Raw genomic sequence first — 25,496 nt, 5'->3', positions numbered from 1 at the left:
GTGGTGTGGAGTGTGATGGGTGTAGGAGATGGAGGCTGGAGTAAGGCAGGTGTATGAGGAGGTGCTGTGGAGTGTGGCAGGTGTAGGAGTTACTGTGGAGTCGGGCAGGTGTTAGAGACTTGTATTATTTCAGCAGTAGTTTCAGGATTCACCAAGACCATAATCTCGGGGTAGCTAATTTTAAATTGCATTCATTAAACACTTGGTACAACATTAATTTATTTTGAGTCGGCATTTGACAGAAATATGTTTACTTGTAAGAGGAATCCTAGTTTTGACACTATTGAATTTTTTGGGAGTTAATTTTTGTATTTTATTAATGGGAATTAGAAATTAATGTTTATTTTTCTCAGTAACATTGCAAGTATTATTTTAAAAGTAATATGTCTTATTTTCTATCATAAACTGGCCTACATTAACTCTTTATTTTAAGTTCCTGAAGCCCGGGGATTGGTCCTCACAATGGGTATTTTTGATTGGTTAACGAGGGCCATAACACTAAAGAAAACTAGGAAGCGTTCATTACAGCACACCGTTACATCAAGTGTTTTACGTAGGAGGTTGACTTTCATCTTACCTTGACCTTTGACCCCCTGTTCTCGATAACTACGCGAGGGCTGCCTGGACCACTGTTTGAACCTCCTGCCAGCTTTTCATCATCATTTTATGTGTGGGTGATTACAGTAACCCCCTCTCGCCCTCTTTGTTGGGTTTAATATTACATTTGTGTTTGTTACGGTCGAGGTGGAGGGGTGGAGGAGGTTGTTACTAGGCGCAGAGAATAATGTGTTCTATGGGTGAATGGCTTTGTGTGTGTTTTTAATTGGCAAAGGGTAATGTATTCTTAAAGTAGTTTGATCATATCGGAGCAAGTCTCTCTCTCTCTCTCTCTCTCTCTCTCTCTCTCTCTCTCTCTCTCTCTCTCTGTCTCTGTCTCTGTCTCTCTCTCTCTCTCTCTCTCTCTCTCTCTCTCTCCTCTCTCACCCCTGTTACCCCCCCCCCCCCCGCCTCCTACCTTTGCTTCTATTCCCTTACCTGTTTTACGCTTCTGTTCCCTCTTCTTCCCACCCCTTTCCTTCCCCTCGGCTGTGTAGTGTTTGGTCAGAGGTAAGCCGAGCAGAATTGGCGTATTTTGATATTCAGATACAGTATAGTACAGTAGTTTGTTGTATGTAACCTCTTCGTGTATGTTCTCAGTAATATGTTCCTCTGGTAGTATAAAAAAAATCATACTGTACTTGTTTAGATGATTTCAGCCGAGTTACACCTCGAAGGTACTAGAGGTCATGAATGGACAGGTAGACTTGTATTAACCCCTCGAAGTTGATTATGTAGCAGAGATGCATATACAAGAATCTACTGTACGTATGGCTGAGCCTTTTGAGTGCTATTGGAGACACTTGGAAATAACTTTTTGAGGAACTCCTTTCCTCTATGCATTGTTGGTTATCATCAAAGCGGTATATAATAGCCCTAGTTAAAGTCAATAGGGCATTGTTAGTTAAATTTTTTGTTCCGAGACTAAACTGGAATAATATTTTTATTTATTTTATTTATTTACGCTCCAGCTAAACTAGGCTTTTTATTTTAACTTTTTTATTTTTTATTACCGAATGTTTCTAATTGCATTGTTAGATTTTGGTCTTATTTAAAGCGGTATATACTGATAGAAGACCTTTATTGCCTGACTTAAATACAGGTTAGACTCCATGCTTCACATCTATTTGATCTGGGGGGAAAATATAGTGCTTGTATAATGTGAATTGTATAATAAAGTTGGTAGGAGAACAGGTGACGGTAGTGGAACAGTTTCCTTAATGATGCTCATTGGAATGTTGTCAATACCCGCAGCTGCATCTCTGAAGTGTTTAATGACTTGTAACAGTCCCCCACCCCTGCCTCCCTCCCGTGACACCAGGGAACCTTAATTCATTTTCTTGTATATTTTGTTGGTCAGTTTTATTTTGTAGGTCAGTTTTAAAGTCATTACGGTACTCGGGGACAATTTATTTTCTGCAGGTGTATTAATATTATTGTTGCTGTTATTGTTATTATTGTTGCTGTTATTTTTACTACATATTATTATTATTATTATTATTATTATTATTATTATTATTATTATTATTATCATCATCATCATCATCATCATCATCATCAGTACTTGTTGGCATAATGAAAGTATTTAAAGAGTATATTAGTGAAGTATTACACGGTTAAATTCTATCTATTGGATGGAGTTTTGCATCAGAGGTGGCAAATGTATTATGATATATATTTTGTTCTCATTAAACTGCAACTTGTGTTAAATGCAGTACATAATGCCCCGGTTTGTTGTTGTTGTTGTTGTTATTTGTTTGTTTGGCCATGAGCTTTTGTTTAGCAGCCGTGTTTTAATGAGTGACAATAAGATATGGCTTTTATTTTCTTGTATTTTTAATGTAAATTGAATAATACCGTAGACTTTGTAAAGTTTATTGGCAAATATGACAGTTTAGTTTTATCTAAGTTAAGGTGCACAATTTTTTTTTTGGGGGGTGATGATAAAATGTGTGTGTGTGTGTGTGTGTGTGTGTGTGTGTGTGTGTGTGTGTGTGTGTGTGTGTGTTATACCTGCCTGTGTTAGTAAAGAAGTGTTGTTTAGGAGCGTAAAAGGCAGTTGGTGTGGCAGGTGAAGGTTGAGGTATTAAAGTGGTAATTGGGTGGTGGTGTTGGTGCTCAGGTGGCCATTACCTGTTGTCTCGTGGGCAGATCACATGATCATTAGCTGTGCTCTGATCGTCCTTCCGTACCCCCACCCTCATCTCCTCCCTCCCCCAGTCTCCCTCCTCCCTCCCTCCCCCAGTTCATCCCTCTATCCCTCCCCCTCTTCTGAACCCTATGACCTCTCCCTCTTCCTTGGCACCTCCCGCTAAACGTGCCCAGCCATCCTACTCTCCTCCCCCCTCATCCCTCCTTCCCATTTGACCACCTTAAGCTACATAACCTCCCCAACTTCTCCCCCACTCATCCTCCTCCCCCATGTCTCCCACCAGCCAATCAGGTAAGGGCACCACCGCTAATGACCCTCCTGGTTCCGCGGCTCCACCTGTTAGCGCCACCAGCCCAGCGTTACTGATACTCCAGCCCCCGGGAGGACGAAAACACTATTTTACATGCACGGGTTTTCCCCCTCACTGTCACTCTTAAATGCGGGTATTAAAGGGAAATGGCGGGCTCATCCTGGGGCATTAAAACTGATGTCGGTGAGCTTGGCGGTGTCGGGTCTGCGGCTTGGCTTTGGGTATTAACTGGCTTTGGCGGTCACCAGTGTCGTTGTTTTTGGCGGGGGAGAAGGTGGATTACAGTGGTTAGTAGTTGTCGTGGCTTTTAACTCGTGTGTGTGTCTAATGAGGTGTTTGTATGTCTGTTTGTCAGGCCGGTATATTGACGAGTGGGAAAAGTCTTCTTGTGTGTCATAAAGTGGACTTAGAAATATCCGGAACTCCGCCCATCCCATCCCATCCCATCCTATCCTAATTTATATCATCACCTGACTGAGCCTAGCCTAACCTTGACCTAACCTGTTCGCAGCATATTCACTTCTAACCTAACTTAAACCAACCTCATCTGTTCTAACTCCTTATAAACCGAATTAAACCCGCTGTTTTGGGTGTTAAAATTCGGATGATTCCTAATTCGAGGTCACTTTTGGCCCAACTATTCCACATTCCCAAATTTACACTCGTCCCCCTTTTTTCTTCTCCCTTTCTACCCTTCCTTTTACCTCCTTTCTCCCCGCTTATCTCTCGTTCCCCCCTCCTCTTCCCATCATTCCCCTCCCTATCACCCCTTTCCCCCCTCCCTATCACCCCTTTCCCCCCCCTCCCTATCATCCTTTTCTACTCTCATCCTCCGTTTTTCCCTCTCTTTTTTTCCACCTCCTTGCCCCCCCCCCTCTCTCTCTCTCTCTCTCTCTCTCTCTCTCTCCTCTCTCTCTCTCTCTCTCTCTCTCCTCTCTCCTCTCTCCCCTCCTCTCCTTCATCCCCTCTCCATCTCCCTCTCTCCTTCCCACTCCTTCTCCCCTATAGGTTGGAGTCAGCGGAACAACCATATATAGCTGGAGGGTTATTTTTCACCCACATAAAACCGCTCTTGAATTTGGTTTCCTTTCTTTTCGATGTATGGGCCTTAACAAGCAATCATATATGTGTTGTAATACTTTTTTTTTCCTTTTTTTATTAAAGTCTCTCTCTCTCTCTCTCTCTCTCTCTCTCTCTCTCTCTCTCTCTCTCTCTCCCAAATAATTGACGGATTTGCCTCGCTCCAACTTTTCTTGGTCGTCTTGTCACTAATTTAACAATTGGTCCCTCCCTGCTAATTTAACAGATTGGTCCCTCCTGCTATTTAGCTTGAATTGGTCCCTCCTGCTAATTTAACAGATTGGTCCCTCCTGCTAATTTAACAGATTGGTCCCTCCTGCTAATTTAACAGATTGGTCCCTCCTGCTAATTTAACAGATTGGTCCCTCCTGCTAATTTAACAGATTGGTCCCTCCTGCTAATTTAACAGATTGGTCCCTCCTGCTAATTTAACAGATTGGTCCCTCCTGCTAATTTAACAGATTGGTCCCTCCTGCTAATTTAACAGATTGGTCCCTCCTGCTAATTTAACAGATTGGTCCTGCCTGCTAATTTAACAGATTGGTCCTCCTCCTGCTAATTTAACAGATTGGTCCCGCCTGCTAATTTAACAGATTGGTCCCTCCTGCTAATTTAACAGATTGGTCCTCCTGCTAATTTAACAGATTGGTCCCTCCTGCTAATTTAACAGATTGGTCCTCCTGCTAATTTAACAGATTGGTCCCTCCTGCTAATTTAACAGATTGGTCCCTCCTGCTAATTTAACAGATTGGTCCCTCCTGCTAATTTAACAGATTGGTCCCTCCTGCTCATTTAACAGATTGGTCCCGCCTGCTAATTTAACAGATTGGTCCCTCCTGCTAATTTAACAGATTGGTCCCTCCTGCTAATTTAATAGATTGGTCGCTTCTATTAATTTTACCAATTTGTCGCGAGTAACAATTTTAAGACATTTGGTTTTGGGGAGATTTCGATTACGCGTTAAAGAGAGAGAGAGAGAGAGAGAGAGAGAGAGCCAGCGTGTGTGTGTGTGTGTGTGTGTGTGTGTGTGTATGTATGTATGTGAGCTTTCAGTACTATGACAGTTTGTGGCTGTTGGTTGATTATATTTGTTGTCTCGTTATTCTTTTCTTATTCTATTTCTCCTATTGTTATTCTATTATTTCTTATTATGTTTCTCTCCTTATTCTAGTTATTGTTGATTTGTTTCTCCATGTCCTTATTCTAAGTTATCTCTCTCTCTCTCTCTCTCTCTCCATTTTTATCTGCATATTTATGATTCTCTTTGTGACGTATTTTTAAGGTGGTGTAACATTTATGACGACTTTCTGGAAGGTAGGAGGAAGAGGGTGAAGAGGAGGTAGTGGAAGAGGGTGAAGAGGAGGTAGTGGAAGAGGGTGAAGAGGAGGTAGTGGAAGAGGGTGAAGGAGGTAGTGGAAGAATTGAAGAGAGGAGGTAGTGGAAGAGGGTGAAGAGGAGGTAGTGGAAGAGGGTGAAGAGGAGGTAGTGGAAGAGGGTGAAGAGGGAGGTAGTGGAAGAGGGTGAAGAGGGGAGGGTAGTGGGAAGAGGGTGAAGAGAGGTAGTGGAGAGGAGGTGGTGGAAGAGGGTGAAGAGGAGGTGGTGGAAGAGGGTGAAGAGGAGGTGGTGGAAGAGGGTGAAGAGGAGGTAGTGGAAGAGGGTGAAGTAGAGGTGGTGATGGAGGAAGAAGGGGTGGTGGAGGATGAAGGAGGAAGAAGAGTAAGAATAAGAGGAGGAGTAGAAGTAAGAAGAGGAGAGGGCGAATAAGGAGATAATGAGTAAGAATAAGAGGGGAGGAGAAGTAGAAAAAAGAACAGGAGAGGAGGTGGAGGAGAAGTATTATTAACGCTATGGGGGGAGCAGTACCCATATGTGTCGCCGCAGCAGTCGTGGTGTACATATGGTGCGGGGTAATGGCCTCAGCTGCGGTCGCCATTTAATAGTGGCGGCCAGGGGTCATTACTATGCCTTACGCTGGCAGTTGTGGAACTATATCCAATACCTCAATTACGGCATGTATGGCAGGCGGCCTGATGTACACATACTATTAGCCAGTTGGGTGTTTGTGTTCTCTCTCCACGCTTGTTAGTATGTGTCGTTTGCTATGTATGTATGTATGTCTGTCTGTCTGTCTGTCAATGTCGTGTGTGTGTGTGTGTGTGTCCCCTAGGAAACATTAATGTGTATCGGTGACATTATAGTGTTTATATGTTAGTTGTATATGATTATCATCTCTGTTTTGTAAATATAAATTTTTGTGTGAACCAATATTTCCGTTGTTATAATTATCGATTTGTTGTATATGATATTACTGTGTATAGACTTAAGGTGTTTATTTGCGGTGCGTGTTTACTAATTATTAACTTTTGTCCTTTCAGGTGAGTATCTTGGAGGCGTAACGTGGTGGCGGCGGCGGCAGGTAAAGTACTACACCAATCTTATGCCCTTATCTCCCACATCATTAACTCTCACCTGTGTGGTAATTAAGAAGTGGTCAATACACGGCATTTGTGGTCTTCAGGTGGGACTCAAACCTGCATTCCTTGGTGTCGTAGGTTTCATACCTGGTGTCAGTAAGAGGTATCAGAATTTACCAATCAAGAGTAATTAGACCAATCGAACCTATCTGTACATGGCAGGTGTAGTGGACTTGAACGACAATTGTACGATTCGGGTTCCTATGTATGTGGATTCGAATCGTACATAAGGACCAATTGTTAGTAATATCCCCCTCCCCCCCCCTTCACAGGTGTAGTTTATATACTTAAAGGGGGAAGAGAGAGAGGGGGGGATGGGGAGAGAATATAGAGAGAGAAGGGAGAGATAGAGAGAGGAGGGAGAGATAGAGAGAGGAGGGGGCAGGATAGGGATGGGGGGAGATAGAGAGGAGGGGGAAGAGATAAAAAAAGAAGAGGGAAGAGATAAAGAGAAGAGGGAAGAGATAAAGAGAGAGAGAGAGAGAGAGAGTGTGTGTAAAGTTACTGTCCTCTCCTCTTAACTCTGGTCTCCCCCAAAGCAGAATTTTCATGTAGATTAGTTCCTCTTTTCATTAACTTGTCTTGATTGGTTTTCATGTGTAGCGGCGACCTGTAACTGTGTGGGGGAATTGGGAGTTAATGTTTCAATTTTGGTTACATTGGCTGTTTGTTTGTATTTAGCTGTGGAGTTTCCCCTGTTGTGAGTGACGTATTGTTGTGGTTGTGAGTGACGTGTGGTGAGTTACGTGTTGTAGTATTATGGTTTAGTTAAGGTTATGGGTGTGTTTTGTATTGTGGTTCTGTTATGATGTTTTGGTTGTGCGTCACGTGTTGTGGTTGTGTGTCAAGATAGTTGGGGACGATTTCTCATCTAACGGATCCTAGATATACCGGACTTTCATTTCTATAGTTAATTAGATGGAGGTTTCGCATCTAATGGGCCCTCGATATAACGGAATTTCCTCTTCATGTTTGCCCTTAAGTAGAGGCGACTAAGGGAATCTGTTGCCATTTTAGTGGTACTTTAGAAATGGTTATTTTGGCGACTAAGGAGCTACTTGGTTAATGCGTCGTTCCTTTAATGCCATAGCTACGTGGTTTACCTGCTACTCTTAGTTAATGTGTCTTCTTAAGTACCTCTGTGGGAATTACGTGTCGCTGCACTGTTTGAGATGTAAATAGTTGATTAGCTGTGGCAGAAGTAAACACTAGCAGGAGAGTTGTGTGACGAGGGGAGGGGGTGGTGATGGAAGAGTACGTGACGGGAGGGGTGGTGGATGAAGATACGGGACGGAGGAGGGGGGTGTGGTGGGTGATGGAAGAGCATGGACGAGTGGAGGGGTGGTGGTGATGGAAGAGCATGTGGACGGAGGGGAGGGGGGGTGGGGTGATGAAGAGCATGACGGGAGGGAGGGGGGGTGGGTGGTGGATGAAGAGTACGACGGAGGACCGTGGTGGTATAAAGAGTATGTACGGAGGAGGGGAGGTGGTGATGGAAGAGTATGGATGGGAGGGAGGGGGTGGGTGTGGGGATGGAAGAGCATGTGATGGAGGGGAGGGGGGTGTGGTGGTGATGGAAGAGCATGTGGGATGGAGGGAGGGGGGGGTGGATGGAGGGAGGGGTGGTGGGTGATGGGTGGAGGGAGGTGGTGGGTGGAGGAAGAGGATGACGGGAGGGAGGGGGGTGGTGGGTGATGGAAGAGCGTGACGGGAGGGGAGGGGGGGGTGTGGAGGAAGAGGATGATGGGAGGGAGGGGGGGGGGTGGATGGAAGAGGATGATGGGAGGGGAGGGGGGTGGGTGGAGGAAGAGTACGTGACGGAGGGGAGGGGGTGTGGTGATGGAAGCAAGAGCATGTGACGGAGGAGAGGGGGGGTGGTGGATGGAAGAGTATGATGGAGGGAGGGGGCAGGGTGGAGGAAGAGCATGGATGGAGGGGAGGGCAGGGGGGAAGGGTGGTGGTGATGGAGGAGTTTAGATGGAGGATCTGGGGGGGTTGATAAGGGTTCCGACGAAGAATGAGAGATGTACTGTATGTAACGATGGGGGGGGGGCTGTGATGTTGGTGTCGTCCCCCCAAGCAGTCAAGTGGTGGCGCGTCCCGTTGAGTGGTGGCGGCCAGGTGCCAATTACCGGAATTGGACCAGAACAATAGTAACTCTGCACGTAATTGGATTTTCAAATAGGACTTCCATAAATTATCGAGATGGTGTTGGGGGTGTAGTGTACTGTATGTACGTTGGGTGTAGTGCACTGTGTGTGTGTGTAGTGCACTGTGTGTGTTGGGTGTTGAGTGTACTGTATGAGTGTTGGGGATGTAGTGTGTGTGTGTGCGCGCGCGTGTGTTGGGGGTGTGCGTGTGGGAGGGAAGGTTATGTATAGTATGTGTGTGTTGGGGATATAGTGTATTGGGAGGTGTAGTGTGTGTGTATAGTGAGTGTAATATTTACTTGGTTGTGTGTCGTGAATTTTTAAGGTGGAGGGGTGTTAAAGGAGACAGACTGTTGGTGTGTGTGTGTGTGTGTGTGTGTGTGTGTGTGTGTGTTGTAGTGGACTCAGGGTGATGTTCCTGTTAACAAAGGGTTGAGAGAGACTGTGTGTGTGTGGTGAGCAGCGTGTGAATATGCGTGTTAGTGAGACTGTGTGATAGTGAACAGAGGTGTGTGTGTGTAAAAGTGAGCAAGGTGTGTGTAAAAGTGACCAGCGTGTGTTTGTGTGTGATGGTGAGCAGTGTTTGTGTAAAAGTGACCAGCGTGTGTGTGATAGTGAGCAGTGTTTGTGTGATAGTGAACAGTGTTTGTGTGACAGTGAGCAGTGTTTGTGTGTAGTGAGCAGAGTGTGTGTGTGTGAGTGAGATAGTGAGCTGTGTTTGTGTAGTGAGCTGTGTGTGTGTGATAGTGAGCAGTGTGTGTGTGATAGTGAGCAGTGTTTGTGTGACAGTGAGCAGTGTTTGTGTGACAGTGAGCAGTGTTTGTGACAGTGAGCAGTGTTTGTGTGAGATAGTGAGCAAGGGGTGTGTGTGTGTGTGATAGTGACCAGCGTGTGTGTAACAGGGAGCTAGTGCGTGATAAAGAGAGAGATGACTACACAAAGCTCGACGTGTTCATTTTTGCGTTTCCTGGTGCCATCCGATTAACTTTTAAAGTGGACCACCTTATAGTATACAATGTCAGTAGTGGTGTTGGGTTGCCGGGTGTGGCTAGTAGTAGTAGTGCAGGCCTTGTGGTTTGTGTTCATTGACGTGTGTGTGTCGTGAGGTGTACTGTGTGTGTGTGTGTGTGTGTACCGTGCGTGTGTGTCGAGGTGTACCGTGTGTGTGTGTGTGGGCCGAGGTGTGTGGTGAGGCACCGTGTGTGTGAGGTACCGTGTGTGGTCGAGGTGTACCGTGTGTGTGTCGAGTGTGTACCGTGTGTGTGTGTGTGTGTCGAGGTGTACCGTGTGTGTGATTGTCGTGAGGTGTACCGTGCGTGTGTGTGTGTCGTGAGGTGTACCGTGTGTGTGTGAGTATGTCGTGAGGTGTACCGTGTGTGTGTGATTGTCGTGAGGTGTACCGTGCGTGTGTGTGTCGAGGTGTACCGTGTGTGTGTGTCTCGTGAGGTGTACCGTGTGTTTTGTGAGGTGTGCCGTATGTATGTCGTTAGGTGTACCGTGTATACTCAAGTGTCGTGTGTTTTGACGTTATCAAATCTCTCTCTCTCTCTCTCTCTCTCTCTCTCTCTCTCGAACGTAGTAAAATTAGTTTAAGTGGCAAGTGTGTAGTGACTCGTACAGATGACAACTGGTTTTCATTTCAACTCAAGACTGTCTGGAGGTTGTGTCATTCGCGGGATCGTTTGTGGTTAGGTGAGGTGTAAAGGTTGTATACGAGAGTGGTGTGGGTAGGTTAGGTTAGGTACAAAGGTTGTATATGGGAGTGTGTGTGTAGGGAGAGGAGCCAAGTGTCGTACCGTGAGCTGCTACGCCTCATTATTGTTTACACGCGGGGTTAATCCATCCATTTCCCTCTACGCTATTTTTTGTAGGTTCACTGTTTGTTTTCTCCTTCGTTTCCCATTTGTTTCTACTCTTCCTCAGTCATATTTACCATTTTTCCCGCTGGTCGTATTCGTCACCCTCCTCCTCTTCCTTGCTCTTTCTCCGTCTCCTATTTCTTGTTCTTTCTCCTTTCTTTACGATTTTCCTTGCTTTTTTTTTATTTTAGTTTATTGTATTATACTCTGTTCCTTGTATTCTGTTCCAGTGCCCAACTCACACCAGACAGCAACTCCCGGTGTATATTCGCCATTCATTCAGAGAGAGAGAGAGAGAGAGAGAGAGAGAGAGAGAGAGAGAGAGAGAGAGAGAGAGAGAGAGAGAGAGAGAGAGAGAGAGAGAGAGAGAGAGAGAGAGAGAGAGAGAGAGAGAGAGAGAGAGAGAGAGAGAGAGAGAGAGAGAGAGAGAGAGAGAGAGAGAGAGAGAGAGAGAGAGAGAGAGAGAGAGAGAGAGAGAGAGAGAGAGAGAGAGAGAGAGAGAGAGAGAGAGAGAGAGAGAGAGAGAGAGAGCGCGCGAGAGCATTTTATATGTATATCCGTTTCGCCTTTCTTTTCCTTGCCGTATTCTGGATGCAATTTCATTTTTCCTTATTCATTCAACGTACTCGAGGCTACGTCCTTTCTCCGGAAGTCTTTTCAGCAGGGTGGACCAGCCGCCGCTCCCTCCATTCAGAAGGCATTCCTCACACCCCTACTGTGTGTGTGTGGCGTCCTCACCATTCCCGTCACACACACACACACACACGCACGCACACGCACACACTTTTTTCTTGCCTATAGCCTTATGCACTTCCTCATCGTCTCCTTGACCTCTCTCCTTGCCCATGCCTCCCCTCATTACCCCCTTGCCCTTCCCCCTTTTCCTTCCTTCCCCTCCCTCTCCTCTACCCGCCTCTCCACCTCCTTGTTCCCCCCCACTCTCCCTCTCCTTGCCTCCTCTTCTCTCCCCTCCCTCTCCTTGACCCTTCCTTCTGGTTCTGGGCCACGCTGTAAAAGTGCTCTTATTCGAATCTGGTTCACTTGTATTGTCTCCATTATATAACTCTCTCTCTCTCTCTCTCTCTCTCTCTCTCTCTCTCTCTTCAGTGACGGGGGAAATTATGGTGTTGAAAAGGGACATAATTACTCGCTGCTTTTATTATCAGTCCTCAGCGTGTTGATACTAGAAGCAGCACGAACGAATTATTATTATTATTATTATTATTATTATTATTATTATTATTATTATTATTGTTTTAACTGTATTACGTGCCGTTAAGTGAATAGAAGAGTAATTACGCTGACATTTTATATAATTTTGGGGGCGTATGTTGTACTGTATCGTGTAACCTATGACGTAGACTGGTATTATTTGTTGTTGTAAGTCGTTGTTCATAATATTGATCAATTAACTCATAATATTGATCAATTAACTCAATATTGATCAATTAACTCATAATATTGATCAATTAACTCATAATATTGATCAGTTAGTTAACTCATATTGATGATTTGTTTTTTTATTGTATTATTTGTTTTGTATTTATTGTTAGGTGTTAATGACCTCTGTATAGAGCGAGGCTGTAGACACCCCCCCTCCCCCCACCTTCCCGTCACCCACCCCTCCAACCCACCCCACCTGCCCGCCACCCACCCCTCCACACACCCCCTCCTCATTCTCTTCCTTCCGTCTTCCCCTTCCTTTCTCGTACCCTTCCTTCCTTCACCCCTTCGCTCATTCACCCCTTCCCGCCAGCTTCCGTCAACCTTTCCCGTCCCCTTCCTTCCACCAACCCTTCACCCCCCCTCCCTCCACCAACCCTTCACGCCCTCCACCAACCCTTCACGCCCCTCCTCCACCAACCCTTCACGCCCCTCTTTACGTCATCCCTGCCATTTCACCCCCCGGCCCCGATCCGTCCCCTTTGCTTCCTTCACCCTTTCCTGTCCTCCCTTCCCATCACCCCTGCCCCTCCCCCTATAATCACAACTCGCCACACCATAACCTGTTTAGCAGATGTAACTACACTGTGTGGGTTCCCCTGTGTGAACTTACTGTCTGGCTGTGTATGCAATGTGTACGTGCGTGTGTGTACGTATTTGGAAGTAGAAGTTGTGAGCTCTTTAATTTTTTGACACATTGAAAATTCTTCGTCCGTTTTGCTTTAAAGTTTTGTTTTAAAGAGTCGAGTTCCTTTACCTGTCCTGCCATTACAAACTTTTTGACTCCAGTATCCTACTTACGCAGACTTTTCGTCAGACTCCTTCATGTATTCTACTTTTAGAAAGATATTAGAAGGCTTCGTTAGCTTTCCTATTTTAAGAAAGTTTTTGAAAAGGTTCCTTCAGTTACGATACTTGTAGAAAGTTTTTAAACTCCCTATACCTTCAGACTTTTTTAACAAGCACCCTCAGTAACCCTACTTTCACAAACTTTTCTTAAGCAGAGGCTCCCTTTGCTACTTTATATATTATTACGTACTTTACTAGCAGGCTCCCTCAGTAACTCTATATACACAAACTTTATGGGGCAAACTCCTTCAGCGACCTTACTTTCACAGACTTTTTGGCAGGCTCCTTCATTCACTTGTTTTTATCTGGGGATTCTGGGGAAAAATTTAACGCCTTTCGTCAAGTTTGAGGGGAAAGGGAGGGGGGGGGGTGGGGGCGGATTCCCAGCTATACACCGCCTTTCGCAAAGTTGTTTTCGGCTCGGCGCTTCTGGCTAAAGTATCACCACGTCTGACCAAGTGAACACGGCTTGGCTTATCCGGCAGAAATGTAGCGAATTTGAAGTAGTTTTGGGGGCAGCGTAGGTGGGTGGGTGGCTGTGGGTAGACAGGGTGGGTGGGTGGGGCTAGGAAGACAGGGTGGTGGTAGACGGGGGTAAGCAGGGTGTGGTTGGTGACAAATAAGACGCTGTTCATTGGATGGGGTTAATCAAACTTGTCCCAGAATTATTGCTTAGCGTGTTAATATGGAGGCAGGTGACGCTCTCGGCCAGGGTGATGAATAAATTACCTGAGTGAAGGTGGAAGGTAATTATTGTTTCAAGGAAGAGGAAAAAAATACGGCTTAATCACTGTAAGTTTTGATTGTTTAATTTTGTGAATAAAAGGAAACTAATTAGTATCAGTAAAAAATTTGGAGGTGGAATAGAAAATGAGGGAGTGAGCGAGAGTTAAGGAATGCTTATATACATATATTATGATCTAGTCGTTCATAGGTTGACAGAGGTATTGACGACGAGTCCTGAGGGAGTGTAGAGATTATAAAGGGATGTCTTCATATATCTTGTGGTCATTGAGATCTCTACTCAAGTACTATGGTGAAAAAAAGAACGTGTATACCGTATATTCAATTCCCCGACTTGTAATACGAACAGATAGTGATGCAGGAAACGGGTGTGGGGGTGTGGGTGGGTGGGTGTGGGTGGGTGGGTGTGTGCGCGCGGCCCCGCCCGCCCGCTGTGCTGTGGTAATCAACTCGTACAGTATTGAGTGGATTGATTTGAAACTCTGCTATAGTTGTTGTGTACATAATGGACTTATGCATGAAGCGTTGTTGTGGAGGTCCCAGATGAAAAAATAACAACACTTTTTTTCCTGGTCCAATCAGAGATTACCTCCCATAGGGGCGTGCTGAATGTGAAATCCACTCTCCTCGTGCAGTTTTCGGCGAATTGAGTGTTGGCACAGTTGTCGCATACATAATAGACAGGTGCAGGAGGTATTATGGAGGTGTTAAATTTGTTGAAAATATTACAAAATGTTAACAACTTTATTCATATACTAGAGCACTGTGATACATGTCGGAGCTTTCACCAGTTAAAAATGAATAACTATGGTGGCTTGAAGGATAAGAGGAAAGTCAGTGAGAAATACTTGAGACAGAGAGAGAGAGAGAGAGAGAGAGAGAGAGAGAGAGAGATGTATTCCACCCAGTATATACGTTGTAACTTGAAGACTTAAAATAGATGAATATTGGGAAAAGTTTATTCATTGGGGAAGAGAAAAGTTCCACTGTTTAATCATTCAGGAGTAAACAGTAGCAGGAAATGTTATGAAAGACTTGATTACAGAAAGTTGGCGCAAAAAGGTTCACTTCTTAGTTGGTAACATTTGTGTACAGTACAAGAGAAGCGTGTCTTTATAGTCAGTGTTTGCCAACTGTTCTCGTGAATTGGTTATATATACCAGTTTTCATCGCGCTGCTTGAAGGCAACTCTCGAAGATGTAGCGCTTTTATGAATTGGTAAAACTTGCATGGTGCTGTTTGCTGTAGTGATGTATTACAGAGAGAGAGAGAGAGAGAGAGAGAGAGAGCGCGCGCGCGCGCGCGCGTGTACTAGGAAGTTGTTCGCGTCGTATGTGTTCTTTGTTCAGCAACGATCGTGTTTATTAAAGCGGAAGCGTAGTTTGACTATATGCCCTTTAATTATTCTTGTATGTTGGTATTTGGGATGCACCAACTTCCGGTACAATTAAGCTCTTATCCCCCCTCCCCAAAAAGGGTAATAAAAAATAAATAAAAACATTTGAAAATAATATTGATAGACTTGCAACAGATCAGTGTCAATTTTCTTTCATTTATATATTACCGTAATCAGTATGTCTCAGCCTACGACCCCTGTTGTCTCGGTAGGGTTGTCAAAATACTTTGTCCGTTGTCACATTTTCTCAACACAATTTTGTATTTTTTTTTTTGAACGACTGTACATATAAACAAAGACTAGAGACGCCCTTTACCACTACCATCATCAGGTAGACACAGGAGGACGGCGGCGCCTCAGACAGGTGCTAACGTGGACAGGGGAAGAAGGACTTGTTTACTGGATAATGGTGTTGTAGTCTTGTCCGTCCGTCTTCCCTTACGTACTTCTCTAACTTTCTTGGAGCGCTATTTCGTCGTGCAGTCGAAAAATTTCATAAGCCGATAGGTCCATTGGAGGTTTATTACAGTATCATAACAAAGTTGGTTCACTGTTCTCCATATTTTGTAATTATTGGGTAAACTTTTTTATGTAACTCAATTTCAGATGGTTAAATTTTCGTCAGCATACAGAGCAGTGTTTCCACCTCCCATCAAGACATTTTCCAGTTATTGAACGTTGGTGAATGTTATTAAAACGCTCTATCTCGATACCTATTATATTCGTTTTAGCTTTCAGACATTAAGGTCGATAATCCTTAAATAGACGTAGTGTAGTGTGATGCAGATGTTAACGGCAAGGTTAGTGACAGAGTACAATGGCTGGAGATTTATCATGAAATAAATACTTTGTGACAGTGGCAAGATACTGGGATACACCTTCACCGACAATGCTCTTTACATGTCCCCGCGTCTTGGCCAGTGTAGAGCTATTATCCCCAGCCAGAAATAACATTCACTTATAATAACACAAACGGTTTTCCTAATCAAGTCTTAAAAGGTTTACATTAAATGGATTATTCTTCGGCTTACTGTAGACCCGGGGGGAGGGGGTCACAATAGACGTCTTGTTTTTGTAATGCGGAACAATGGCGGGGACACACATTGTCCTGCAGTCGTCTGCTACTTTTTATCTCCCCCATTCAACCAAGTTGGGGTATATAGAAATGGGTGTCGTCTGTCCGTCAACATGCAAAGCCGTTTTAAATTCCCACAAGTTTGTATACAAATTAACCTGGCGGTAAAGAGGTGGTTTTTACCACGAGCGACGACATGCTAATATCTGGATCAGTTCCATTGTTGGGGGGAATAGTGTAGATGACCGTGTGTGTTGCGGTGCGTGTAAACATTTGATACCACGCTGTCAGAGATTGGTTCTCACGTACTGTACTGTATAACACAACTTGACGTACAGATGGAGTAAGGTAGTAACGGCAGCTATACAGTTTGGTGTAGAGAACATTACTTGGCTCAGAACAAACCCTGAGACCATTTGGTGAATTTTCCTCCTGAAGAACATGTCAATAACCATAAAATCTTTATGGTTGCGCAATAACATTTGAATCCCGTGCAGTAGATTTGCAACCGCGTTTGCAGAGACTTTCAATTACGAGTCGGTAGTGTACACTGACTAGTTTGGCCAGTATAGAGTTACTTACACGAGGCGGGCGGCGCGCGTGGAGATGCTGAGGCAACAACACGATGAAATAACAACATTCCGAGCTAGAAAGGCACACAGATTACGTCAGCCTCCCCGCCATACAGTCTCCTCTTGCAGACACTCTGGCTACTTGCTAAGACTTACACAATTGACCTACAATCATTAAGTAAGGGAGCTATCAATTAATGTCTGGGACTTACAAAAAAAATATCTACCATGCTTGTTCCAAAAAAATGTATTTAAACCTTGGTGAATTGTATGCAGACTGACAGAGAGAGAGAGAGGAAAGAAATCGATACTCTCTCTTTCTCATTTTCTCTTGGTTTGGTTTCCAGGTTCCATAAAGAAGAATTCTCGATAGGGTAAGGGGGAGGGAAAGAGCAGCAGCAGCAGCAGTATTGTGGGGTCTTGTATGACTTGGACAGCTTTTGGAACTAATAAATGTATACTCGTGGTGTTGAAGTGTAGTTTACCGTCGCGGTGTTGGAGACGATGGCTGAATGTATTAGGGACGAGTCTTATATTTAAACAGACAAGAGGCTGTAATTGGCTCGTTCAAGAGGATAGTTACGATTAAAGGGAACAGGCAACACGGAATCCCTATTAACAGTAATTATTGAGTCCTATTTAGTCCCTTATAATAGAATCGAACATTTCCCTCCATGGATATAAATATGTAACCATATGACTACTGGTGTTTTTATAGGATCAGCTGTTTTACCTGGTCAGTCAGTAATGGTATATTAGCACTACGGCTGTGAGCGTTAATAGGACCCATACTAGTTAGCTTTGATTACTCACAACTCACAAGGCAATAAAGGCCCTGTGTGTGAGTGTTATGTTGCAGAAAATTTATATATTCACTAAGGATTAAGTTTTGCGAGAGTTTATGCCGTAGGAATTATGCATCGGGTATTATTTCTTAGATAAACAAATATATTTTTTAATCCTTCGTTGTGTGTAATGTTATATAGTGCGTTGTGTTGTACCGGGACAAGAAACAATGTAGGTCGTGTAGAATTCGTGTTTACGACTTGGCTCAAATTTCATGACAGTGTCGGGGTAGTTTGGCTGGACTAAAGCCGAGTTTATTATTGGGGCCGACTATTATACTGTATACCCAGCTGTCCCGTTCTATTTATAAACCTGGATTATTGGTACAGTTTTCTTGTGTAATTATTTTATACGACCAATGAGTCTTAACTATAAGATGTTGTCAGGTGCTTCATATTTTAGAACGTGGTTTAATGACCATAGTTAACAGTACAAAAGAACGGATTATAATAAGTGTGCGCGTGTGTGTGTGTGTGCGCGTGTGTGTGTGCGCGTGTGTGTGTGCGCGTGTGTGCGTGCGTGCGTCCCCAATAACGATGTCCACTTAGAACATTAATGATCAGTGTTATTAAGTAAAGGACACCAGCAATGTGATTGACAGGAGCTCGACAGTTTCGCTTCTGTCAGTATTTGTATTAATAGTATTTATCAAATATTAGTTTATTTATAACCAACAATGTGTGAAATCGTATACATGGCCACACTAACGTTAGTAAAACTGTCCTTTTGATGGTGACAGCCATGGCTTTAAGAAACATGTGTATAGACTAACTTTACCCAGTAGAATCTGTTCATGTTTAGCACAGTGTAGCCCCGTGTCGCCTTTAGGTGTGTTGTAAGCTTAGGCCACGGCTCTCAACTTGAAGTCTTGGTCCCCCGTCTTGGAAAAGTAACTTGAAAAGTAGCCCCAAGTGAGGTAAAAGAACCCCGGACGAACTTGACACTTCTTTTAAATCCTTCATCAACTGCAGGTGTCCGTAAAACTACTCAAGTTTCAAATGTGTTTCTCAGAGGAACTTTTAAGTTTTTTTTTTTTTTATAGAAGCGGCTAGTTAAGGTGTTCGTCACTAGGCGTCTCCGGCGGACCATAACACAACACCAAACAAAACTCTTGACAGTAAAGGGGGAAAAGTATTTGGGGGTGTGTGTGTATATAATGTACTGGCGCAGGAGACACACACACACACACACACACACACACACACACACACACACACACACGGGGCTAGCAACTATTAACACGTGAGATTAATTCCTGTAATAATATATCACTACAGCCTCGCACTAAAGATTTGTTACAGGGTATTTTTGGGGGGTGTAGGTAGGTGTAAGGGTTTGTTATGACCGTTCCTTGTGTGAGAGCAGAATGTGTAGTTTGCTTCGATTTTACATCATAGTTGGAGAAGTTATCAGAATATATGCCACGAGTACACATGTTGATGAAGAACTTGTTCCTTTTGTTCACGTGGAATTTATATATAGTCGGGTATTCGGAGCTGCTCGGGAGTAGGTCATCGGAAAGGCATAAAGACGTGTTGTGGTGTTTTTCATGTTGGAGAGTGCGTGGCTGTGAGTGCTAGAGTGCGTGGCTGTGAGTGCTAGAGTGTGTGGTGGAGAGTGCTTGGCTCCGGGAATACAGGGGACCTTGACCAGCACTTCTCACACCTCAAGGGCGGGCGTGCAGGCGAGCACTCCTTACCGCGCCACACTAATGCAGTCGTGATGTCACGCCTGGTGAGAGTGGGGAGACTCAAAACGTTCCTTCAGGAGAGGCCTTCAAGCACCACGTTCTATATCGGCCCTAAAATGTTGACGGTTTAAAGTGAGTGAGTGTGTGTGTGTGTGAGGGGAGGGGGTATTGGGGGTGGTAAGTGTGATGTAGGTCAGCATTGCCCAGGAGATGAGTGATGTAGATAAGTTTTGTCCAGGAGATAGTGACTAGATTATATTGTATAGGAAGTATATAAGTGTGATTGTAAACGGTGTAGGAGCCAAGTGTGATATGTATAGGTCTATTGTGTCCGGGAGATGAAGGTGTGACTATAGCTTATATTGCATAGGAGATGACGTGTTATAGTAGACCCCTTTTATGGTGAAGTATATAACACTAGTCTGTATAAAAAGGTAAGGTATATTTTTCACTTGCGATTAAATGAACTATTACTAAGTTTATATAGGTGGCGGGGTTGATATAAATTCCACTAGGAGAGAGAGAGAGAGAGAGAGTGTGAGAGAGTGTGAGTATTCATTAACCTTTACCATCATTATTCTCGCGTGAAAGTTGAAAATGTTTATATTGTTTGGCCGGACAATGAAGGGGTATAATAGACATCGGGTCCATAAAGTGTGTTTCTTGCCGTCAGAGTCCTATATTTAACCTGGGAGATATTTTGGTCGTGGCCGAGTTTATATATATATATTTTGCCCTGTGTGTGTGTTTGAGGGTACAGTACAGGTATTGGAACTCTCAGGTAATCCCAGTTTGACGTTTTCATCTTTGTTAAACACGCATCCCATTTAAACATTCAGAACCTTGTCAAGGGATTAAGTATCAATCCCCTGTGTGATGTACATAGAAACTCTTGACACAGTAGTTGTAGTAGCATTCATTAGCCGGCTTGTGTGTGTGTGTGTGTGTGGCAGACTAATGGAATGGTGTGGCAGTAGCCGAGGGTCTCAACTCCTGGATTGGTTTGGATATTATTTATTATTCACTGGAGTAAGTGTGCGCGCGTGTAAAGAAACAGAAAATGGCAGGATAGGTATGTTGAGGTTATTCATTAATTTTCCCCTGAACAAACTTTGTGTAAATATACTGAACTTTTATTATTTATTTATAATCTGTTGAAGAAGATAAGGTCATACTTGGCAGCTACTGTGAAGATAAACTAAGGTAATATTAGGATTCAACACCCCTTTGATCTGCCGCGTATAGGCCTAGTTATTATTAGTGTTACTGGCGGTAATTAAGGTGATGAAAGAAAGACGCCAATCTTTTATCCTCGTCACGGAAAATGGGAGTTGGCTGCACTTATCTTTGTCTGTCGGTATATATGATAATATCCACTGGAAAAGGGGAGGCGACTATCTCGTGAGATTCTACGGAAAGGTTAAGTTAAAGTGCGTATACAGAGGAAACTGAAGAAGAATTAAACTAAATCAACCACTTGAGTACTTGACAACATTAATAAAACTCACATTTCGTATTTATATTTTTTTTTATCTTGGTATTAAAAAATGAGGTAGAGGCAGCGAACAGCTCACTCAACCTCCAGCTGAAAAGATTGACCCAGAGAGTTAAGAAGATTGCAGATGAATAGGATTATGGAGTTAGGTGGTTATAGGTGTTTGTACACACACTTCATCATTCAGGGGGTTTACGCACTTTTTCACTTGGTAAGAGGATGATCAATGTGTTAAGGAAAGTGGTGGTAAATACTTCTCAAAAGAGTTAATTGGAGTTGATGGTGTGTGTGTGTGTGTGTGTGTGTGTTGATGGTGTGGAGTGTGTGTGTGTGTGTGTTGATGTGTGGTGTGTGTTGATGGTGTGGTGTGTGTTGATGGTGTGTGTGTGTGTGTTGATGGTGTGTGTGTGTGATGGTGTGTGTGTGTGTGTTGATGGTGGTGTGTGTGTGATGGTGTGTGTGTGTGTGTGTGTGTGTGTGTGTGTGTGTGTGTGTGTGTGTGTGTGTGTGTGTGTGTGTGTGTGTGTGTGTGTGTGTGTGTGTGTGTTGATGGTGTGAGTGTGTGTGTGTGTGTGTGTGTGTGTGTGTTGATGGTGTGGGAGGTGTGTGTGTGTACATGGTGGGAGGTGTGTGTGTAAAGGATGGTGGAGTGTGTGTGTGTTGGATGGTGGAGTGTGTGTGTTGATGGTGTGGGAGGTGTGTTGATGGTGGCGTGTGTTGATGGTGTGAGTGTGGGAAGATGGTGTGAGTGTGTTTTGATGGTGAGTGTGTGTGTGTGTGTGTGTTGATGGTGGGAGGTGTAAGGATGGTGTGTATGTGTTGATGGTGTGAGTGTGTGTGTGTGTTGATGTGAGTGTGTGTGTTGATGGTGAGTGTGTGTGTGTTGATGGTGTGGGAGGTGTGTGTGTGTGTGTTGATGGTGTGGAGGTGTGTGTGTTGATGGTGGAGTGTGTAAAAGATGTGGAGGTGTGTGTGTTTGATGGTGTGGAGGTGTGTGTTGATGGTGGAGTTTTGTGTTGATGGTGGAGTGTTGGTGGAGTGTGTGTTGATGGTGGAGTGTGTTGATGGTGTGAAGTGTGTGTGTTGATGGTGTGGAGGTGTGTGTGTTGAGACAGTGGAGGGGAAGTTGATGGTGAGTGTGTTGATGGTGAATGGTGTGTGTGTTGATGGTGGAGGTAAAAAGTTGATGGTGGAGTGTGTTGATGGTGTGGAGTGTTGATGGTGAAGTGTGTGTGTGTTGATGGTGGAGGTGTGTTGATGTAGGGAGGTGTGTTGATGGTGGAGGTGTGTGTGTTGATGGTGGAGTTTGAGTGTGTGTTGATGGTGTGGGTGTGTTGATGGTGGGCGGTGTTGATGGTGTGAAGTGTGAGTGTGTGTTGATGGAAGATGGTGCAAGGTGGTGTGATTGTCAGTCGAATAATGAACACTTCGATATATTTGACGATTTACCTTTTGGCTCTACTGAATTATTATTATTATTAACTATCTTACATTTAACTTTTTCTTACTCCATCTGTTGTTGTATGACGTCAGCACAGACCTTAAGTACGACGTAAGATCGGGGAAGACAAAGTGCTACTCTCAAGACGCTAATTGAGGGGAAGCGAGAGAATGGTTTTGATAAAGTCACTGCTCTGTGTGTGTGTGTGTGTGTGTGTCTGTGTGTGTTTGTGCGTGTGTGTGTGTACATTTTAGAACAAGTTTTACACAAGTGGAAGATCATATACTGTGGAGGGAAGACAGACAGATAACAAGAACGCAAAGAGCGCACCTCAGTCTATACACGCCCTTAGTATGTCATGTCTACAGTTCCTCCTCCCTATATTATGTGTTCCAGTTTATACACGAAGGTACACTATAGCTTCAGTAGTCGTTATCTTAGGTTATTGGAGACCGCCCGACCGACTGGTAAGAACTAAATATTATCTCGTTGTCTCAAGTGGGTCTTCTCCACCCTCTCCTTCATCCCACTTTGGTTTTGCGCGACGCTTCTCACTTGTTGCTCCCTAAAGTTCAAGTTATTTGAAAAGTGGTGTCGAGGATATCAGTGGTGTGTGTGTGTGTGTGTGTGTGTGTGTGTGTGTGTGTGTTAATGTATTGTTACAGAGATGAGGGAGGGAGGGAGCTTTAAACCTTTTTTTTTTATCTTAGTTCGCTAGTTTTATTTTATTTTTCGGTGGTTAATCTAATCTTGAGGTGTAAGTATTCGTTCGCTAGATGTGCTTTATAATGTAGTAAAATGTGATTGTTCTCGCAGGCCGGTAAATACTGTAGTGTGTGTGCGTGCGTGCGTTGTTAAAGGTCGGGGAACTATGGTGTGTAAGATGCTTGGTGTGGTCTGTGTGGTGTTGGTTATCACAACACGTGGGTACTGTACCGGATCTTTTGGAGGTTGAGGGCGATGCATTTGTTGACATGGATAAAGGCGAGTACTAGCCAGACGTGCAGTACCCCATGCCCGTGTTAACTGGTGTGTGTTGAACACCGGTAAGGACTTAATGATAGGATTTGTTGGGCTAACATTGAACACTAAAGAGGGGTCGTGTTTTTGTTAATAATATGGGTTTATTAAGTAGTGTTGTAATTACTGCATTTAAGAGAACTGTGAGATAGTGTGTTTGTATGGGTAGATGAGAGTTCTTATGAGATACTTTTTGCTGTTGGTATTTCATAATACATTACAGAGGTGTTAGTGCTATCGAAGGCAAGTTCTCCTCTTGTAACACACACACACACGTACGTACGTACGTTATCTGTGGCGGCATGTTGTACCGGAAGACATTAAATATGCACCACGAGAAACTTGTTATCGTTGGCAGCTGGTGCATTTGCCATCACCAGACACTTGCTCGCTTTGTCAACTGTTTATACCACGAGGTACTTATTTTCTCCCGGCCTTGTACTTGTCCACCGGGTAAACGGACGCAGCAGGTTGACTCGACTAACACTTGCTATGTAACTACTGTACGGTAGCTGTTTGTACCACCAAGTTCCCCTCCGTGTCTGGTAGCTACAGTACAGTACCTGCTGTTTACCTCTTCACTCGAAAGTTGATCTGAGAGCACTGCTCGTTGCTTACAGGCTGTGTGTGTTGCACGGTGCTGCCGTTAACAGTGCAACACTTGAGTTATGTCTGGCAACCTTTCACCCTTGTGCATAGTCTCAATTTCTCGTGTATATATATATATATATATTGATTGCACCAGACGTTTAACTGTTGTGGTACACTTGAAGGTTCCCGGTGTGTCTTGTCTCCTCACCACGGCCACTTTAATTTTCCTCCCACATTCCTTGCGTCACCCACTCCAGTCAGCTAGTACAATATACAAGAAAACTTGAAGGAAAATAATGGTGTTTCATCACGCGCGCCGCCCTGAACTCTTCGTTAGGTGTTGATGACGTCACTGTCAGCCAGGACCATGACACGTAGCTTCACCTCGTGTAAGGCACTGTTGTTTACGTCTGCTGGCACCCCTCCTTCCATCCCCATGTTGTATACGCCTCTGCGGCCAATGGACATATCGCCTGTGGCTCCCCTCCTTGCACACGACGCCTGCGGCACCCCGGTGCTCATGCCCACAGCTCCCATGTACACGTCAAAGACCCGCATGGAAGCTGCAGCAAGCAAATAGGAAAGCGAGATTGGGCACCCAACACATTCAGTGATCCATATTACCACCGCTGACAGAAGGTTGGTCACAGTAGCACTAAGATGATCACTATTATCCTGGCCTCCGACTTTACCAGGAAGGTTAGGTTGACACAAGTAGAGGTAGTGAAAGGGAAGGCTCACACGAGATAGACAAGCTGTCAGGGCAGTAGACAGTAGCATTCCAGAAAATTATTATCGGGATTGGAGACAGTAAAGGAGATGTGTGGATGTTAAGGCAGCTTACAGTGTGTCCCCGGCGAGAAGTAAAGTGATGCAGCCGACCTAAGGGATCCATAGAGCGCAGAAAACACTCGGGATTAGTTGCCTCAAGTCGGTGGAGGTTAAACGACTTAGCAGGAAGAACCAGGCGTTGTAAGGTGTTGGGCTTTCACAATTAAGGTGGATCCTTTGTTCTCGCTGGGCTGTAAATTGGAACTTGGAAACTCCTCTTCTCTTGGCATATTCAGGCGCACGAGGCTGTCCTAGATCACTGGTGGGTCGGGCAGTAATGAGGAGGTCTTATTAACATACACATCTGTCTAGTTTCCTCCGCAAAAGAAATTGAGATGAACGCATGACATTGTGGCAGATTTTCTGGTGTTGAAGATGGTCCTCTTGAGTTTATGGTAGACGCGGGGAGACCGTCGTACTGTAGTCCAGGAATAAAACTACCGAAACCCGTGACCTTGGCGCTGGCCGGAGTGTAGCTAAGTTGTGTTCATTAGACTCCTAACTTTGGCTATAATTTGATGGTGTGCTGCATGGGCCGTTGATTCTGTACACAGTATGCTGGCAAGGGTAATTTTCTGATAATATACACGACATAACTTTCATTATTGCTCAAAGGCCCTTATGAGGGACAAAATCACAATTTCACGAGGATACAATAACACAGTTGGCTTGGTGATCGATGGGTTGGGTGTTGTCACTTTGATTGCTTGTTACCCTGGACGGACGAGTACAATAGCATTCACCGAGCGAAATTTACGTGATTGGGATAGAGGGACAGGCACTTAATAATGAAAACTGTACGTTCAGGAGGGGAGCGACGCTTTGAAGGATGACACCGGCTCTAACAACACTTACAGCCAAACGTGAATTATCAACAGTCG

At 44.3% G+C, this 25,496-nt stretch overlaps 1 protein-coding gene across 1 annotated transcript in view; it reads right to left on the bottom strand.

The window, feature by feature from the left end:
• Positions 1-24,342, bottom strand: part of LOC121857286 (formin-like protein 5) — a 33,177-nt gene extending 8,835 nt beyond the window's left edge. The window contains exon 1 of the mRNA XM_042353275.1: positions 24,234-24,342. Coding sequence (XP_042209209.1) covers positions 24,234-24,342 — 109 coding nt within the window. The remainder of the gene's footprint in view (positions 1-24,233) is intronic.
• Between the last annotated feature and the right edge of the window lie 1,154 nt (positions 24,343-25,496).

The sequence above is a fragment of the Homarus americanus genome, unplaced genomic scaffold, assembly GCF_018991925.1.
Source record: "Homarus americanus isolate GMGI-L3 unplaced genomic scaffold, GMGI_Hamer_2.0 scaffold20465, whole genome shotgun sequence".
In the NCBI taxonomy this organism is placed as follows: domain Eukaryota; kingdom Metazoa; phylum Arthropoda; class Malacostraca; order Decapoda; family Nephropidae; genus Homarus; species Homarus americanus.
The sequence above is the reverse complement of the archived record's forward strand: the minus strand, read 5'-3'. Positions and strand labels throughout refer to the sequence as shown.